The sequence below is a fragment of the Lepisma saccharinum genome, chromosome 1, assembly GCF_977018435.1.
Source record: "Lepisma saccharinum chromosome 1, izLepSacc3.1, whole genome shotgun sequence".
Taxonomy (NCBI): domain Eukaryota; kingdom Metazoa; phylum Arthropoda; class Insecta; order Zygentoma; family Lepismatidae; genus Lepisma; species Lepisma saccharinum.
This window is the reverse complement of record NC_139229.1, coordinates 168151947-168172495: the sequence shown is the minus strand read 5'-3', so window position 1 is coordinate 168172495 and position 20549 is coordinate 168151947. Positions and strand designations below refer to the sequence as shown.

General features: G+C 36.0%; 1 protein-coding gene across 1 annotated transcript in view; it reads left to right on the top strand.

The window, feature by feature from the left end:
* Positions 1-20549, top strand: part of LOC145986981 (far upstream element-binding protein 1-like) — a 48859-nt gene that overhangs the window by 2851 nt on the left and 25459 nt on the right. The window contains exons 2-9 of the mRNA XM_083121447.1: positions 1055-1331; positions 1876-2020; positions 3688-3858; positions 8322-8369; positions 9088-9159; positions 13817-14023; positions 17930-18155; positions 20046-20203. Of these exons, the coding sequence (XP_082977573.1) occupies positions 1055-1331; positions 1876-2020; positions 3688-3858; positions 8322-8369; positions 9088-9159; positions 13817-14023; positions 17930-18155; positions 20046-20203 (1304 nt within the window). The remainder of the gene's footprint in view (positions 1-1054; positions 1332-1875; positions 2021-3687; positions 3859-8321; positions 8370-9087; positions 9160-13816; positions 14024-17929; positions 18156-20045; positions 20204-20549) is intronic.

Sequence of the window (20549 nt, the reverse complement as noted above, 5' to 3'; positions counted from 1 at the left end):
ATACCTAGTTCCTTCTCTATTCCCTTGATTTCTGATGTACTAGGTTCGTTCAAGGTTGACCAGATTTCTATTGCGAGGGGAAATAATGGAAAGTCCTACAAGCACCATACTAAGCTGGTTTTTCAAGTATTTCCACAGAGCATCCAACCACAGTTGTCGTTCCCTGAATCCTTGGGCGTAGAAGGAAGTTGACTGCTGTCTTAACCACTGCAGGACATCTTTTGTGTCAGTGCCTCATCGTTCTTCAATTTCTACCCTCTTGTTTGCCTTTCCAAGGAGCTCAAGGAAAACTGATAATCTAATCACTGAGGGCTAAGTCCGGAGTGTACGAACATAACATCAAAACCTCCCAGTGCATTTCAGTGAGAGTTGTTGCATTCAAATTGACTGTGTGGGGCTGGGCATTGTCATGATGAAGAATGACATTTTCAGATAACATTCTCAGTATTTTTGTGAATTGAATTCCATATGTCATCCTTGATCAATGTGCAGTAGTACTGGGCATTAATTCTGACCCTTACTCCAAAAAAAATCCACATGAATAACATCTTGTTTGTACCAAACATGTCCATGTGGTTCATTCATCAGCAATTATCATTCTTTGCCAAACTACTGCAGTTCTTTTCCTTTTTACATTACTGATGCTATCTATATAGCAATCTTTGAATTTTTTAAAAAGTGTCTATTGAAACTCCAAATTAGCCCTCCTTTATAAGGAGAACCCATTTATTTCGGCAGGAAGTGAAGCAATTGCAACCATCCTCATTCATTTAGGATGTGATTTTTTATGTAAATTTTCACCCCCTTCCAAAATTGTGTTGATGTATGTGTGTGTTGTCAACAGTGTGGGCACTCAGATTTAAAGGAACACAAGCATATAAGTTCTCGGACGAAAGTAAGCAACCTGCTACGTAAAAGAAAAGTACTTTAGAAGATCTGATTCTTTAAATCGATCGCTCAAAATTTTTTAATTCAATTTTCAATACTATTAATTCTGAATTTAGTAGGAACTTAGGGCAGCAGCTTAATTGCTTATTTGCTGTTTTCCTTTAAGAACCTGAAGCCAAGAAGGTAGCAGCAGTGAATGACCCTTGTGGTGCTCAATTGGCTGTGTTAAGGCAGCAGCAACAACAGCAACAGCAGCAGCAACAACAACAGTCACAGTCACAAGGTGCAACAACGCCGCAACCAACGCAAAACCAACAGACACCACCACAGGCTGTGCAGGCTGCCCAACCTCGTGTACCGGGTGCAGCAGTCCCACATGCCGGCCTTGGTGGTGTCCAGTCAGAAGACATTCGGGTCCCGGACAAGATGGTTGGCTTGAGTGAGTATGCAAATGAATTTTTTTTTAATCCTCTCCAATTTCAGGGTAGCTTTGCAATTTCTGCATTGTTTTTTTTTTTTTTTTGCAAAGAAAAGGACAAGTGATTAGTACCTGATAATTTGAGCACCGTTGTTTGTTGTCCAAATTTGTTAGCTCAAATCGTGGCTTCATAAAAGGAATATATGCTGTTCTATACATAAGATTGGTTTGATTTACATGCTTGACAGATCTGTTAGTAGTTTTCCTCTTATTTTTGTTACTTTTGAATATGAAAAGTATTACTGCTGTTTAATTAGCTGCACAGGCTGTTTTTCTTTAACTCTGGATGAGCATATGAAGACCAAAATATTATAACTTCCAGCACACTTAAGAAATTCCCTGTTGAATTTCTTGTGAATATACAGAGCAGATGTTCCATTCATATACCATAAGCTCGTCGAACAAAAGGTAAATTTTGGTATTTCCTCAAACTGTCGATCTTAATGTGGCTTTTTCTACTTCTCATAGTGCTAAGAATGTTAACTCACTCATAAATACTAATATTTCAGTCGTGCTCGGGAGCTTATAATGAATATTGTACATCAACGGAGTAGAACGGAAGGTCCAGGAGGAGGTGGCGGCGGTGGCGGAGGAGGAGGAGGAGGAATGTCTGATATGGGAGGAATGGGCAATCATGCTCAGGTAAGCACACTGGTAAGTTGTAGCATTCCTCTGGGATAAGATGTCTGCTGTATGTAATTTAATTTTAGTACGTAAGATAAGTGTTTGTCAAAGGGCGTCCCTTTTATGATTTCTTGCTGCTGTATGACCAATAATTTATGCATATGTTTTTGGTGATAATCATTAATACTATCATTACTCGGATATTTCTTGAAAATAGAGATGGGATGGATTGGCACTTTATCTCTCTTCTGTCATCGGTAACATTGCTAATAATTTTATCTGCCAGATATATCTTGTACATCGCCTATAACTGCGAAATTCTAATTTTAAAATTATTATGGATATAAAGGTTTTTGAAAGTAAAAGGGACAAACTTTGGCAAGCCTTTATAGATTATAGTTAGCACATTAAAAAAATATTACATTTATCCTTAATTCAGTACAAATAAGACCAGAAAAAAGTTTTCTCAGGTTTACCAGCAATCTTTAGTTTTCATCTATAATTGATATGACATGGAAAGTACACATCTAACCAGGATCAAATTATTTTCGAAAAGGCTACTCCTAGTGTGTCCCATTTGAGCTGCACGAAATTTGCTGTCCGCCATTGGATCAAGTTGCACCGAAAGGTCTGGGCAATTTTGAAAAGATATCCAAAAACCTGAAAGTCTTGGCAAAATGAGGGGGAACCTTGTTCATAAGCATAATTGAAACAGTAATACATTTAATTAAAACATTTTTTACTTGTTTTGTTGGAATTGAGAATTAGTGATATTATGAACAAATTTTGCCATCAATAAGAATTATCACATGCCTTTCAACATGGAGCCACAGTAGTCTAGTCAGTTGGAATTTCTCTGGCCTTGTCCCAGCAGAAAGTAGCTCTGTGGCTCACCCAGCCTCAATAAATGGGTACCCCGGGGGACGTAAAGGTGGTTGGAGCACTGTGCTGATCACCTCCAAAATCGCAAGAGGTCAATGTGTGGGGCCCTATTGCCACATCCGCTAAATGTTCCTTCATGGCACAGTACAATATGGACAGGCAACTTTGTACTACCTTTCAACATAATGAAGCTAATACTTATTCACGTGTGTACATGCTAGAGGACACACTCTCCGAATGCTGAATTTTTCATTATCTTGTTTTCTGTTTCCTGGTAGACCGAATAGCAGGTAGTGCCTAATAGTGTCTTCAAACCTGTAAGTACAGTTTCATGAGCTGAACGTACACATGTAACCTCTAAAAATATGAGAGGGTGTTTTATTTCACCTCATTTCTTGCTCAAAATTTTCTTTTACACTTCATGTATATCAACACTTTTTAATATGAATGTCCACATAACAGCATAAGATAATTTGAAAAGTATGAAAAACGTTTGTGCTTCAAAGTCTTTTGTCGTTTAACGTCCTCTTCTGTCCAATGTTTTGAACTTGTTTTCCACATTCTTCCTCAGGAGCCCCGGGTGTTATTGGGCTACTTTAATTCCTGGAACCTGGAAATAGGTCCAAATAAGTATGTATGTACATCCTTAGATTAGGTTTAGAATTCTGATGGACAGATTACATTAGGCACAGTTCATTACACTCTCGCAACAGAGAACAGGAACAATTATGAAGTCACCATCTTCCAAAGAACATCATTTTTTTTTTATTTAGCCATGAATCAAAAAGGATTTTAATTGTTTTGTCCTCACCCAGGTTGAAATTATGGTACCAGGACCCAAAGTTGGACTGATAATTGGCAAAGGAGGTGAAACAATAAAGACTCTTCAAGAGAAGTCTGGTGCAAAAATGGTCGTGATCCAGGATGGTCCACAGCAAGAACAAGAGAAACCTCTGAGAATTAGTGGAGATCTTCAAAAAGTAGAGGTAAGGATACACCATGTGATTCTTTAATGATCGGTCTAGTATGGTTGACATCATATTTTAGTCTCGTTGTTCAACTGTGCGTAAGCCGGTTTTCCCACTAACCTGCAATGTCAATTAAAGGCTGTACACTTATGGATATGGAACTTTTTACAAGTTGAACAGTGATTTGCGACTAAAGTGTTAAAAATATGCTTTATGTAGTAACTAGGGCTAATGTCATATTTCCACTTAACCTTTTGACGCCCAAGCCCTTTTTCAATAGTAAGCCTCGGTTGCCCAAGCCGATTTTGAGCAAAATGCAGAGTTTCAATTAAATGAGTGTAGTTCGGAAGCTAATTGCCCTAGAGAGATGAGTGATATACCGTTGTACGCGCAATGAACCAGAGATTCAGACTATATGAAATTTTTGCAAATTCGGCGTATATGTGGCGGGGGGAGGGGGCTAACTCTCAAAACGACCTGGACACAGCGTCTCGATCGAGACGCTTGGGCACCTAAAAGTTAAAGCTTATCACAGAATTATATGTGGGGGAAGGGGGTAGGATACATTGTCTTCAGCCTGTAAATTGTAACAATTCAAAATACTTAAAAATTTAATAAATTATCATTTTCTGAGGAAAGAAACTTGAGATAGCAAATTATTATACTGAAATGAAGTACACGCTTACCTGTGAAACTGTTGGAATTACATGATAGAAATCTACCAGCTTTGGTTGGGAATAGTCCTAGTTTCACATACTTCCAATGTATTACAAGTTCCATGTCTTCCCACAACGATGTTAGAAAAATAATGAAAAATATGAAATTTGCAGTTTCCATAACATTGACACACTATGGAAGTGTTGCAGGACATTTCTCTGGACCAAGATTCTCAGATTTGGGGAAAGTATTAGCCTATGTTGGTGTCACTTTCAGATCCTAATACTCGGCCTTCTAAAATTAAATTAAATTCTACATCGTTTTTCGGAATTAATTCTATGAAGTATTGTGTGGCATTTTTTTTTAACTTGGAAAAGTGTTTACAGGTATCAGTGGTTAAATTTTAAGTAATACATCACCATTGGCTCAGACTTAATTTTAAATTTCTTCACCCCGGTCCCTTGAGAAACGTAAAATTAAGGTGTAAACAGAGTTGGGGTAAGTGAAAACACTACAGAATTATCTGGAAATTTGATATATCTAAGAAAATGTTTTTACATAAAAAGCAGGAACTCTGTTATAGTTGTTAAACTGATAGGATGTGTTAGATAAGTATTATAACTTGTACCAATAAAGCTGCAGGTCTACTTATAATAGCGCATTTTGTTTATCAGTTCTTGAGGTCTGAACCAATGCAAATTCTAATCAATGCTTATGACTAGGGCCCGGGACTTGGTTATAACATATTTTTTATTTGGCATCAGATTGTGTACTGGGACGAGATCTTTACATATCTGATGAAAATCATCTGAAGTAGACCAACTTGATAAAGCATATTTTAACATATTTTACCAATTTTGCTTCTTTACAAATTTCTTCAATTTTCTCGTAATAAGACATATTTCTGTATAATTTCGTAATTATCTTGCATATACTGTTGTTTTATAATTTAATTTTTCTTCATATATTTAGCGCAACTGATAGTTCATATTATTGATGCTAGGATAAGGAAATGACGAATGAAGAATTTAAAAGCAGTTGCAGTCTTCTTTTACCAACTGAAAATAGAACAAAAATGCCCCCTTTTTTATCCCGCTGACAATTAATATTCATTGAAACATTATTGAGGGAAGATGTTATCTCATTGTTAGGGGCATGCATATTTCGTTTTTAATGAAAAAACTAAATTTAAAAAAAAAACATTGTAGTGTTAATTTTTCATGTTTTTGAAAGGTGTGAGATGCATTTTGTGACCATATTTTGTCACGAAATAATGCGAAATGAACTGCAAGAAGCGAAATTAACTCTTAAACACGAAATTCAGGGTTTATTCACCGACGCGACACCTTCTGAAGTCTGAAATAAACTTAATACTCTGGTAACTACATAAATGTGATATTAGAAGTGAAATGTTAATTCTGTGGAATAAGTGTAGTTTTTAAATCAAATTTAGGATTATATTCACAATTTTAAAACCAATATGTCTTTTTATATACCACTTTTCATCCATTTTTTCACCGCTATAACACCGATATTTTATTTTATTTACTGCTTTTGAACCCGAAATTGACTCCGTTTTTGTACCGTTATTTTGCTTTTTTATTTACCAAAAATATGTGCCTCTACTCATTGTTGTGCAGGATTCTGGCTTCATTTAATACTCCACCCCCAGCCTAGTCTATCTTCCCTGGAAGATACTGAATCCCATGTTATGAGAAATTCAAAAGTACTGTAGTGCATATTTTTGGATTTACTAGGAATATTTCTACCTTTTTCTGACATATTTTTCAATTTTTGACATAATTACATATATATTTTACAGTTTTATAGAACATAACGTTCCGGGCCCTACTTATGGCCGTACTCTTGCAGATGTTGCTTATGCCAACACTTCAGTATTATAGAAATAAACGGTGAGTCACATAATTATTCGGACAGATAAGATTTCTGAATATTTACTGACGTAGTCGTGATATAATACGATGATAAATGTTTAATATTTATTTAACAAACAAAACACAATATGAGCACACTCTTAATTATCTTCAATTATGTTTAATATAATATATTAGTAAAATATTTTCATTAAACAAAACAAACATTGTTTGTGGGTTAAACAAAATTATTCGGACACATGGAAGGAGAGACAGGAAAACACGCTTGAAAAGCAACGAACAGAAATGTCAGTATCTGGTAGGCATCCCTTTCAATTTTAATACCTCGGATAAACGATTTGGCATACTATCTACCAATTTTCTGGTGTACACTGGCGATATGTTGGCCCATTCATGTTGAAGTCTCTCCTTGAGGTCTGCCTTCGAGGTTATAGGTGTTTTCCTCACTTCTTTTTCCAACTTACACCAGAGGTGCTCAATGACGTTCAAGTCTGGAGACTGCGGTGGAGGATGGAGCACTTTTGGGCAGTTGTACAATAACCATACTACGCGGGAAGTGTGCTTCGGGTCATTATCTTGATAAAACATAAAGTTACAAAGAATGCCCATCATTCCAGCACTAGTCTTTAGATTTGACTTCAGAATGTCAAGGTAAAGGTACCTGTCCATTGTCTGTTCGATGAAAGCCAATTTACCAACGCCTTGGGCCGACATGCAGCCCCAAACCATTACGTGACCACCCCCGTGCTTCACTGTTGCTTGCAAATTTTTCCCTCGGAGCTCCTCATTTGGTTTACGCCACACTGTTACCCTCCCATCTGACTCACAAATATTGAATTTACTCTCATCAGTGAAAATTACCCGATTCCACCATGTCTGATCCTTTCCTAAGTGTTCCTTTGCGAACACCAGTCTTTTTGTCCTGTTTGGCTTACTTACAAATGGCTTTCTCCTGGCTACACGGCCATGATAGTTTGCCCTTCTGAGCACTCTTCGTATAGTTTCAGGATGACTATGCTTTCCACACTCCTCAGCTATCTCAGCACACACCAATGGAGCACTCATCTTTGTTTTTTTTTAAATTTTCCTCAAGATTACTGTCTCTTCTCTGGGGGAAAATATTCTTGGTCTCCCTGTATGACCGTGGGACTCGATCCTGTCTTCATCTTTAAATCGCTTAATAATATCTGCAACTGTACTTTTTTTCATTTTCAACATTGAGGCAATTGTACGGTAAGTTTTACCCTTAGCGTGGTGCCATATCACTAACTGATGTTGTTCAAATGAACTTTCCTTTCCTCTTCGCCCCATTTCTACATAGAAAATGTTCTTATATCACAACTTTGTTAAACAAAACGCGATCGTAATTGCTACAGAAACCTACAGGAAACCAGAGTTAATATATATGAACAGAGTATGAATCAATTCGTAAATCGAAATTGTCATTGTATCGCAAACTTACGTTAACATTTACTATGTGTCCGAATAATTTTGTGGCACTATTTTTGCAACGGTAGGGATTCATCCTTCGTTATATTGTTGCTGATGTTCGTTTTTTAACCTTTTATCGACCAACATGACATTTTTTAAACGAAAATCAACTTCAACGCTGTACACAGATTTCACTCCCTTCCTGCTCATAAATGTTAGAAATTTACTGTGTGTCCGAATAATTATGTGACTCACTGTATACTTAACATGAAGAACATGAAATATTAAAATAAGAGTATTACTAGATGGTCAACTAATCCTGACTGAGCTTTGCTAATTTACATATTTCTTCTGTGCATTTGTGGGTGTAACATACATGTAGTGTTTGCAGAATGGGCTTAGTTTAGTGTTTTTTCCTGCATTTAATGCTAAACCTGGCCTTGCCTTGAATTACCAGAATTCATGAATAATTTTTGTTTTTATTTTTTCCTCTTCCAGTATGCAAAACAGCTTGTGTATGACCTGATAGCAGAGAAAGAAATGCAGGTAAATATTCACTTCAGCACTATTTATTTCGCCTTGTAATGCCTGATGAAAAAGGTATGACTTCTGTTAAAAGTTTTATGTATTGCTTGATTTACCAGCTAGGAATTTTACAGATTATAGAAGTTCGTCACCTATTTTTTTAGTCATTTTTTGTGCACTGCTTGCCTTTGGCATTTTTATGAAACATACTTATGATGTGACATTAAGAATGTATTTTAATGTTATTGAAAGAGCATAAAAAATCACTTGTATAGTAGATCCAGGCCTATTTGTCAATAAATGGATTAGTTCATATTGTTGAAAGGTGTGCCTGGAGGACGTGTATTTTGGGTGCTATGCAGTTATTCTTGTAGGGTAGTTGAAGTACACTTATTTTCACATCCAGATTGTTATAATTTGAATAGGTATAAAGGTTACTTGTATGCTAAGGAAATTTGTGGTTAAATTGTTGCTCTGAAGAATGTAGCTTTATTGCTTAATACTTGTATCATGTGCTATTTTTAAGAATGATGAATAACATGCTTGCTTTGTCTATTTGGTTAGCTGCATAAGTAGGAGCAACTTGCATAATTTTTTAAAAAAATTAGGGTGTTGTCCCCAAGTGTGTTACGTAGTGGGAACTGTAGTTATGGTTCCCAACTATCCCTTCTCCAATACCTGCATTGGATGTTGGGAGCATGGTTTGCTTTTGTCCTTTGATAGTTTCGTTTCTCATCAGGCCTTTACCCGTGGTCAACGTGGGCCAAACCAAGGATTCAGTGAATACGGAGGTGGTCCCGATTCAGCAGAGGTAGGGGTTATAAGTATTGTTCAGTAATTGCAGCCGTTTCATGTTTTACATTGTTTCTCGGTAATGCAAATCTCCTTACATGCCAGAGATTCGCACAAGTTTTCTGATGCTGAAGGAAGTTTGTTTTTGTTTTGAAAATTGATTTCCTTCCCATTGAAATTGTGTATTAGCATGTTCAGGCATCTGAAGGAGTGTTGTCTGTGGTGCAGTTTAATGTTCTGGCATTCATTTTGTGCAACACTCCATTCTGCATGTTTATATTCTCTAATTGTATAATTTATTTATTATCTAAGGAAACCCGTGCATGTACATTCAGAAGTTTTTGACTTAGGATTATTATGTGACTATTGATAGGTGCGTGCATGAAGTTAAGGATGCAATGCAACATTCAATTGATTGCCCGTAAACCCTGACAGAGGTTTTTTTTACATATGTATGTATAGCATGTAGAGATGACCAAACACAAAATTTTGTGATAATTTTCTATCCCGAAATTTGATATTTTCATATTCAGATTATACAATTATCTGAAATACCTGAATGTATTGATTCTCTGGACAGTTTGTTATTTATCTGTTTTGGGGCTCTTCGCATATTGTCATATTAATTCTACTGTATAGATTCTCTCAAAGTCCTCTTCTAATCTATCTGTTTATTCATTTTATGGATTCTCAGCAGATTTTTTAAATGTTTACCTTTTTTTTTTAAACTAAAACAGATCTATATCTACATTACTAAGGTCAGTGTAAATGCAGTTTTCCACCGTAACAAAAATGTAAAAGGGTTACAGTTAAGAATGTAACATTGTTTGATGTCCCGATCCTTTACATGGTAATTATTTTCTTAATTCCAGACCATTCTTCCCAGAATAACTTGCTGAACTTGAAAAAGTAAATAGCCATTTGCAGACACAGGTTATCTCAATACTTTGATATCAGGATATCTGATATCCAGATAGCTGTATTATCCAAATTATCTGTTGCATCCGAAATGGATATCAGATATTTTGAAATCTGGATTTTCTATAAACAAGAATCCTCTTGGATAATTTCTTAAGCTCAACAATTTTCAAATACAGTAGATTCTTGATCATATATTTTTAAATCACCTAGAAAACCTTCAAAACTTTTGAGGAAATCAACCTATGGGCGTAACAGCCAAGTCCGGATATATTGAAAATATACCCAGATGCCTGGAAACTTAAAAATCCAGTTGTTTTTGTTTTTTTTGGCCAAGATTAAGAAATGGAAAGAAATTTGCACTTTTTCTTGAACCAGCTTCTTAATGGAAGATATTCTACACAAAAATGTTAAAACGTGGTTGAAATGCCACCAAAAGATCTGCAAGTCTAAAATTGTCTAAATTACCTGTAGAAACCCAGGAATTTAGTTTTGTCAAAATAAGTAGGAAACCCTGTTAAGACCTTAACATATGGAAGGTTTTGTTGTATTGACACCATTAGGGAGTAAGGGGAATGTAAAATGGAGAATCCATGTGAATATTTATTGAATGCAACAAATAAGCTATTTCACAACTTCCTCCTTTTTACTTGTTATATTAGTGATATCAGTTTATTTTAAGAAATAGTGTAAGATGTTTTATTTTAAGTGGAATGCTACTTTGCATAAAAGTAACCCTTCCCTCAACATGAAAATACAGTAAATACATGCATGTCATAACTGCAGTTTTATTAGTTCCCATTTTCATTTTGGACTTTTTTTTTGTCAGTCACATGGTCCGAGTGCAATAGTTCATTTAGAATGTGATTGTGAGATGTACGTTTGTACACACACACACACTTAACATGCTGTATATGTAAACACGTTAACGGTGAATAAAAGTTGAATGTACGTAAGAGTAGTTTTGTCATTTTGCATTGTTTTATGTATTCATATGGAGCTGCCTCTGGGGCAGTTCTGATCTGAGTATGCGAGTGCCCTCCGTAAATTTCATCTTAATCATTCATTCTCGTTATTCTAGTTAGCCAAAAGTTGCTTAAAAGCAATGCTAAACATGGCAGGAATGCACCTTGTACCCTTTGAACTCTCCAATAATAAACGTTTGGGTGTATTCTCACATTGTGTTTGTCAAAAACAAATGTGTGTCCCCAGAATGTTTTCGTGTATGTGCACATCTCGATGTACATCTGTGAGTTTACTCCTGAAGAACTGAAAGAGGCTCATTCATACCAGAGATTGGGATACCATGGTAGCTTGGGTACCAATTAGCCTGAGCATAAGTGGACTTCAAAGTAGGACTCCTGAAGGTGTTATGTCCCTAAAGTAAGCAATATTTCATAATGATACCTTTAAAATGGAGAAATCATGCCATCTTTGTCTTTGAAAGACATGCACCATTTAAAATATTTTGTTTGTATTTTTTTAAAATTTTACAAACAAATCTCAATGATTTGCAATTACAGTGGAAGACTGATTTTTCCAGATTTTAAATTTCTCCACATTGTTTTACTTTCAAGGTCCCAAAAAAAGGTGACATTTTAAAAAAACTTCCTTATATATTACATGTTCCTACATGCTAAGTTCTTTAGTGTGTCCCCTGAAAAACACAAGGTTGCCCTGTAGTAGGATAGCAATTTGTACTTGTACATGTAAGATTTTTTTTTTTTTCATTTAAAGATTAAGATTACTATTTTCAGATTTACATGTTTGTCTTGTTAGCAGTAGCATGTTAAAATGTGATATACAGTGGAACCTCAATTTTTAAGTTTTTCAAGGGACCAAGCTGGAAAATCAAAATGCAGAGAAATGTAAAATCAAGGAAAGTTTTAAAACATTTTGTTATGTTGGGGAGTGTGAAACCGGAAACGTAAAATTGGGGTTCCACTATATATATATACACATTGGAACTTTGAATTTATGTTCCCAGATTTTACATTTTCATGCATTATACATTCAACCTTCATGGTCCCAACATGCAAAATGTTATATAATTTTTATGCATTTCAAGTTTTTCCACCCTGGTCCCCTGAAAAATGTAAAATCGATGTTCCACTCTATTAGGTATTGCTATTCTTCCAAATAATATGTGGTAGAGTACTCTACCAGATTATTATATTTTCTTGTTATGCAATTTTTAAATGTCAACTAATGCATACCCATGCCAAACAAAGTGCTTATGTGCAGAAAGATTTTTTTTTTACTATAACATGTCTGCTATTTGCTCTGGTGATGGACAACAAAAAACCAGTTTCATCAAAACTTCAAAAATTATTATTATAGTGGTGTTTTGCTGGGCTTTTGTGTGTAGAGCACTTAAAATAGGTGGTGTAGCATTTCATTTGTCATAGTCTATTGATAGCACATTTTCTAATTAGTTCTTTTTTTGAGGTGAAATGTTTGGATCTCCTACAAAGTTCGTTCACAAAGGTCTGTTACTAACATTCCACTGACTGCTTCTGTAGTGCTTTTCAAAACACAGGCATCATTGGCATCTTGTAACACTGCATGATCTGTAGGAGACTGGACCACTGCTTTCATGCCACTGATCTGAAACTCATATCTCCCGAGTGCATTGTAATCCGAAACAAACTCTTTTAACACCACTGGAATTGCCCATCAGCATTATTTCTCTGCCTTGTGACTGTAGTTGGGCAAAAAGAGAAAAAGAGGGGCTTACAGAAACCCAAATCGGACACAAGTAACCACCTATGGATCAAAAGAACCACTCATACTAAACTCCTTTTATATATATTTATACAGCACCATACTTACGTGTGTATAATGCGCACCCTGCTTTTGGATAGGGACCCTGCTTTTGGATAGGGAAAAGCAACAATTATCCCATATATAATGCGCAGTATTCAAGAATGGCTTCCTTAGTTTTAGGTTGTAAATCTGTTGCTATACCGATGAAGAGCAATAGACATCATACCTATTCAAGGAGTCACCTGTTTCTATGTGGACCAAGAGGAGAATATACTCTTGTGCATACAATCAGCCGCCAACTCATGCTCCCCCATCTGTCCCTCCACTGTGTTTAGCACCCCAAGACTCACTTCTGGAACCACATTGCTTATTGGGTAGTAGAAGAAAGAAAGATCAAAATTATGTTATGGATTTGCAACGGTCAGGAAGTTATTTTCTATTTGTCATCCAATAAATACCATTGTGATACACATCCTGCATGACGCGAGGTGCGTGCACAAAATCCGCCAAAATTGCACCGCTTTTCTCGGTGTTACAAAACATGGTCGTTACAATGTGAAAAATCATGGGAAATGGCCAGACTTGTATGGTTTTTAAAATTATAATTAATTGCTCAAGAAACCAAACCTGGTAATTTGTATTTGCACCTGTTAATATATACATGTTATATGCAGTGACATAGTGAAAACATGTGTAATTCCATGGGGCTGTCCAAATTCACAGTTTTTGGGCGCAAACATTTTGGAAATAAGTGCGCATTATACATGAGTAAATATGGTAAATAAATTTCCTTTTTTACCCTACACCTTGCCCCTTTCATCATCCCTTAATATTTGGATTGTGGAAAGGGAATAACTAAAAAAAAAGCATTCAGTAACAATTGGCTATTCCCTAACTAGTTTGCCCCACCTTACCCATAAATGAACATGCTTTGTTAAATAACATGAAAAGATGTTATCTGTATTAATAATGTGTTGCTTTTGTGTGATAAGGTTCCTGTCCCACGGGCAGCAGTGGGTGTTGTCATTGGAAAGGGTGGTGACATGATTAAGAAGATACAGACTGAGCCTGGGGCGTGGGTGCAGTTCCAGCAATATTGTGACGATGGCCCTGGGGACAGGAGGTGTCTCTTAACAGGGCAGCCAGACCAAATAGAACAGGCTAGGAGACGGATTGAAGACCTCATCGACAGTGTGTTGGTAAGCAGTTACACACCTCCTGTAACCATTGCGAATGAAAGCAGATGGTCTTCATTCTTGGGAGGGCAACAGTAGTGTCGGGGAGACCTTATTGTGTGTGCCACAAATTCAGAATTCGCATGACAAAAAAGAAAAGGAAATAAAGTGAGACATGCTTGTTGCCTCGGATGACACGATGGCCTCGAAATTTTGCTTCATGCCCAAAAGTCAGTGGAATGTTTCAGAGCTTTTTCATTTTGTTTCGGTATTGTCATCTGGAATCCAGAATGTCTGCCAATGATTATGGGAATGTGGTGAGGCAGTCCCTGAAATTTGATGTGGACGTACCTGGGGGAAGGGGGTAAACTTTTAGTTTGCCGCGTTACCAGTTTCTTTTCGTCTTTCTCCCTCCTTGCACAAAGATGGTTGTCTTCAACTCCACAGTTTAAGTGGTGCTGATATTTCAGTCTGAAATGTGTAGCCAGAAACAAAGTGAAGAATGGATTTTGGATCATGCTTCTGGTAAAGTGCTTCTGAGAATGGAAGGTAAGACAGTGGCTACTACTTCATTCCTGTAAGCGTGCAAAACTGTTTTTGATCATTATCTTATAGTGTTAAAGCTAGAATTAGCACTATAGTTATATTCTCCTATAACAACATACGTTAAGTAATAGACAATTACTAAAGCAAGCAAGCATGTCGTTCGTTATTATTGAAATAGCACATGATAGAGAGGTCGTAAAATATCATATAAATGCTTATTCTGAAGATCCAGGTAATGGAATAGTGGCATAAGTCTGTGATATTATATATAATAAACTCTAGTTATAGAAACTGAAGCTCTAGTAGTGTGTGGGCGCATGCACATGCATGTGTATGGCACAGAGGGGTGCGATATAATATGTTGGGAGTAAATTGAGTAAATAGATATACACATTATGATGTATCTTAGTATACATGTTATAGATTTTTTTTTTAGTCCTTAAGTTAAAATAATGTAGGCTACTAATGTACCTGTGATTTATATCTAGTAAATAATTTTGCAGTGAAATACAGTGTTGCAGCAAAAGTAATCACATGGTAAATACATCATTACCACTATGTGATTATTTGATCAGCTTGGTTGTATTAAAGACTTCTTGAAACTGATGCATGCCAGCTTTCAGTATTAAAATAATAATTTATTAACTTAAGGAGATTACAATTGAAGCAAACTGTATAAATCAGGGATTTTTGTTTTCTTCATTATTGTTGTAACAATTACAAAGTTTTTCTGTTGTGTGCTGTACCACAAAGCTGTTTTTTTAACAATGGTTGCAAAAGTAGAGCTTTATCATTAATATACAGGTTGAAAATATAAAATGAAACAATTTAAAAAAAGTATGCACTAAACTGATTTCCTCTTTTTTATCTTTATACATGTGAAAAATGTGATTTAGGCAAGAATGCCTAACCTGTGAAAGCCTCTTGGTAAAAAATGAGTAATGATGTATGCAGTTCTAGCTTTCTTAAGAGATAATGTGACATAAGATCATGATTGCAACATTGTCTTTATCGCAATAAATGCATTTGCACAAACATTGAACACAACTTTTAAATTATCTTGGAAAAAATTCAGGTGGGCATTGTTTGTTGTATATGTATTTCTTCACAACCTTCTTAGGCCTTGGAGAGAAGCGGTGTGGAAGGACTAATTTCTTCATCTCCGGATCATAAAGATATGCCCAAATTTCATAAGGTCACCAGATCAGGAGAGAACTTTTCATGATTGGCTACAAGCTCGTCCAACAGATTAGAGCAGATATTCACTCTTATCCACTTTATTTTGGGTGTCGACTGGTACCAACTTTGCAAACACTTTACAATCTTCTGTCACCTTCTACATCTCATTGAGACCACAGTCCAGTTGTGCACAAAGCTCTAGAATTCACATGACACTTATCTTCTCCCCTGGCTTATTCATGGCTTCCATTATCCTTCTGTTAATGTTTGTACAAAAACATCCTCTGCACCTTGTGAGATGCTGTACTAAACTTGTCTAGTCTGGTGTGCACTGTAATACTGGGTAAATTACAAGAGTGCTATTCGGAAATCAAACTTCCCGAGAGGCATGAAATAAGGAAAACATATATTTGTTATACATGAAAGTTGCACATGTGAACTATTTTACAACATAATTGCCATCTAAATTCATCAGGCATTTGTCAGTGAACGCACTTTCTTCTGTATACCCTCGTTGCCACCAGGGAATCTGCCATTCTCAAACACCATCCATCAGCTCCTAATTTTGGTACCCATCTTGCACAAAACTTGATAACCCAGCCTCACAGGCTGTCTCATAGAGGGGGTTGCCCAATTTCAGGAAATTCTTGACTCTTTGTGTACTGTATATTGTGAAGTGGCAGTATTCGTAAACCATGTTATCCACTCATTCAAGGTCATCCAGCACAACAGACTGTCTTCCTTGTCCTTAATCACACACATGAGTTCTTCCCTCTTGAAATTTCCGGCACCATTTCCTGACACAACCTTCACTCATGACTTTCTCTCCATGCATGACACTCATTCTACAAATGATTTCAAGCTTCCAGCTGCGCTATGGGCTTGCACCTGCAAAATCATATTACATCATTAACCTCGCGGGAGCATCTATTGTACCAGCAATGGTTTTCTGCCCACTACACACCAAGCCTAAAAACACTGTGACCAACCACTTGACATGCCGTGAGTCAACACGTGACAGCTTATTTCTGTTCATGCACCTTCATCAGACATTTTTACAATATTATAACTGCAACATTCATGAAACTAAGAATAAATGTCTGATGGAGGAAGTATGTGTTCTTCCGAAAGGTTGTAAAATTTTGGGTTTATAACCTTGTACGAACCATAAACTACAGGAGAAATAATTCTACAATACAAGCAACAGCAATACGTATATGAACGTATTTTTCGGCCGATTTTCCTGGGAAAAGGGTCATTACTTGGAGAGGGTCGTTATATTTGGGGACGTAGAATCGAGACTTGACTGTAATTGACATTCATAGATTATCGGTTTTTTGTTTTTGCAGGATGACAGGAGTCCTAGAACTGCAAAGTTACTTTGATAATCTTTAGATACTTCTTAGAGAAAAAAAAACAATTAAAATCTTGCGTTGTTGCTTCGAAGGACATTTCCGAAATGAGTTTGTTGAATGTAGTAACAATATTTGACATTCCAGTATGTCATATCTTTATATGCATATAAATTAGGGATTGGACGGATTAATCGGTATGGGCCGATATAGGCATATCGGTGTATCAATTTATCGATAAATTACCGATTATTTTACCGATCCGATATATCGATTATTATCTGATAATTTAGTGCAAAATTTTGCCATTTTGTTGTAATTTTTATGGATAATATCCATGCCCTACTTTCCAAAAAAGTAAATGTCTAAATATGCAATTTATCTTGCACTGCAGTCACCTTGAAACACACACTTATCAAAGAGGTCAGTGAACCTTTCAGGTTCTTCAGGGACAATTTCTAATTTTATATCGGATCGGTAGAATATCGGTATCGGTAAATTTTATATCTGTACTTTACCGGTATCTGCCAAAATTTCATATCGACCCATCCCTAATATAAATAAACAAAAAAGAGAAAACTATTTGTATATTTGCCATGTGGTTCTTGTTTTGTTCCAAACCAGCCATCCTGAAATGGTTAAATTTGTTTGAATGTAACCCTGAACCTAAATAGAAATCACTCCATGGTCCTCTATGTTGGTGCCATTTTCTTGCTTCGGCATGGGGTCAAAAACACATGTAAAGTTGTCTGGCTGTTATCACAAATTGGATGTTTTTGTAAAATTTTCCCAGAGACATGTACAATATTTGCGAATTATGTTCACTAATAACTGTTAACGATATTCTTTCCAGCGCAGGGACAATGAGATGGGAAGAGGACGAGGTCGAGGTGGCCCTCCACCACCTTTTGATAGAATGGGTCGCGGAGGACCAGGGGGCGAGTATGGTCCCGGACCAGGAGGGCCCGGTGGTTGGGACAGAAGACCAGGAGGAATGCAGCCACCCAACCAAATGGGTGACAAGCAAGAAGTTACTTTCACTGAACCTGCAGCCAAGTGTGGAATAATAATTGGTAGAGGTGTGTAGATACAAATATTTAAAATATGCTGTTGCCTATTTCATACATGTTTGCAAAACATCAAAAAATACAGTATTTCAGAGAGGCTTATGATTGGTTCTGAACCTTTGGCCATTTTTGTGCATTCTTATGATTGGTTCTGAACCTTTGACCATTTTTGTGCATTAATGCCAATGTATGGAACTGAAAAAATTGTACTGTTATCATTTCTGGTCCCATTGAAAGGAAGGAGGGGGGGTTCGTGCGGCATTAGTTCTTTACTAACAATTCCAGCCATCCTCCATGAATGAAATGCATAGGAATATTGGGCATCACTTATGCTACAATTTGGTTATTGATTGGTAAGTCTGTAATGTATTGGTAAACCCATTGCTGTAATATATCTATAAATAGGCTATAATGTAGCACAAATTTGCCATTTAATTATTTTTATGAATAAAAGTATATTTAATATACCTGTTCTTGTAAGTACCGTATTTATAAGTTAATTACATGCAATTCCAGAAAAGTTCACATTGTACATGCACAAACACGGTTAATACTGAAAAAAAAAAGTTGTTCAGAGACTAAAATATAGTACCCTTACAGTGATCCACATATTTCTGATTTTGTTTTTTTGGCCAAATTTCACCAAAATTGTTGTTCTTAATGTGCATCATGAGATATTGAAAATTATTAAAAAATAGTTTTTCTTGTATGTATGCATTGCTTGGATTGTAGAATTATTTTCCTGTAGTTTACGGTTATTACAAGCATAAGAAAACAGTTTTTCGTTGTGACATTTCAGATGTGATCAAAATATTTTTTTTATCTGAAATAAAAATAAAACAGACTGCTTCTTTTCACAGTTAGGTTGCTATATTACAACAATGTAACATTGACAACATCCATTATATAATGGATTCTTTTTGTTGAAAAAATTGCTAACCATTGTTATAACTGTATCTTTAGTCAATATTAAAATAAATGATTAAGGGAGCGTGTGTTCTCCTGAGCAACTAAAAATTGTTTTCTTACGCTTGTAATGACCATAAACTACAGGAAAATAATTATTAAAAAATGTATTAGGATCATGCCAATAGGGGTGTTGGGTTGAAGCCCAATGTGAAAATGGGATAAATAAATATGCCCACATGCCAATAGGGGTGTTGGGTTGAAGCCCAATGTGAAAATGGGATAAATAAATAATATGCCCACATTAGGGGATTATGGATTGTTACCAACAATGTTATTGGTCTTTGTGCAGCATCATGTAGACAATTAGAGAAATACTTGGAAAGAAGTAGCAGGCTCCAAATTAAAAAAGAAAAGGGCACTTGGGAAGCCCTGGCCTTTAGGAGGCTACTACTGCATGGAGTTTCATTTTAGTTTAGTTTAAGTGTTTAGATGAAATTGTTGAATAAATATTGATGCAGAATCATAGTTAGATCAGTCAATAGTGGAGAGATCTATAATCTGTATGAAGAAAGTATCAAGCATTTCCACCTGTGACTTAGTCATCTAGTAGGACACTAGTAAGTGTCTTGCCTGCAGGAAGGCTATATCAGGGTACTGAACTTCTAAAGTTAGTCAACTAAATTTAATAACTTTTCAGTTTCACTGAAATGTCACTACATTATATCCACAGTAAGACTGAAGCAGATTAATCAGGACAATATTGATCAGTCTTTATCAAAAATTTCTGTAATCTGAAACTTTCTCACATAAATGTGGTTTTATTTCTCCGGTATAAAACTAAAATTGGCCTACATTTTATGATTTTCTAAATAATGGATCTCATTTGTAGGACAAACTTCCACCAGAGTAAGTAATTACACATTTGAGTTAACTAATAATTGTGGATTGTATTTTGGTGTGTATATTATATTCTGTTTACTATTCCTCCATTAGGTGGTGAAACAATTAAGCAAATCAACCAACAAACAGGTGCACACTGTGAGCTGGACCGAAGGCCACCACCCAATCCTAACGAGAAAGTGTTTGTCATTCGAGGTGCTCCAGACCAGATAGAACATGCAAAGAGGCTCATTACAGAGAAGATAGGAATGGTAACTATTGAAATCTGTTGCATGCACACACAACATTCCCCCAATCTTGAAACTAGCACACTATTGGCTGAGAAAATGCCTTGGTATTTGTAAAGCGAGATAAATTATAAGTTCATGGTGTGGTGCAGTAATATCTTTCAGGATATTATATTAAAAATTGCTTTGGTTTTGAATGTTTTTTCTTATTCTTGTGATATAAATTTCAATCTCTGCTTTTGTTAACATAAATTATGGTCTAATCCATGTTGAGGAAGGCACCAAATCTAAATTAATGTTGCAAGAGTAAGAACAATATTTGTATTAAAATATATAGTCAAATGTAGCCGGAGTAGTTGTTTATGAGTAG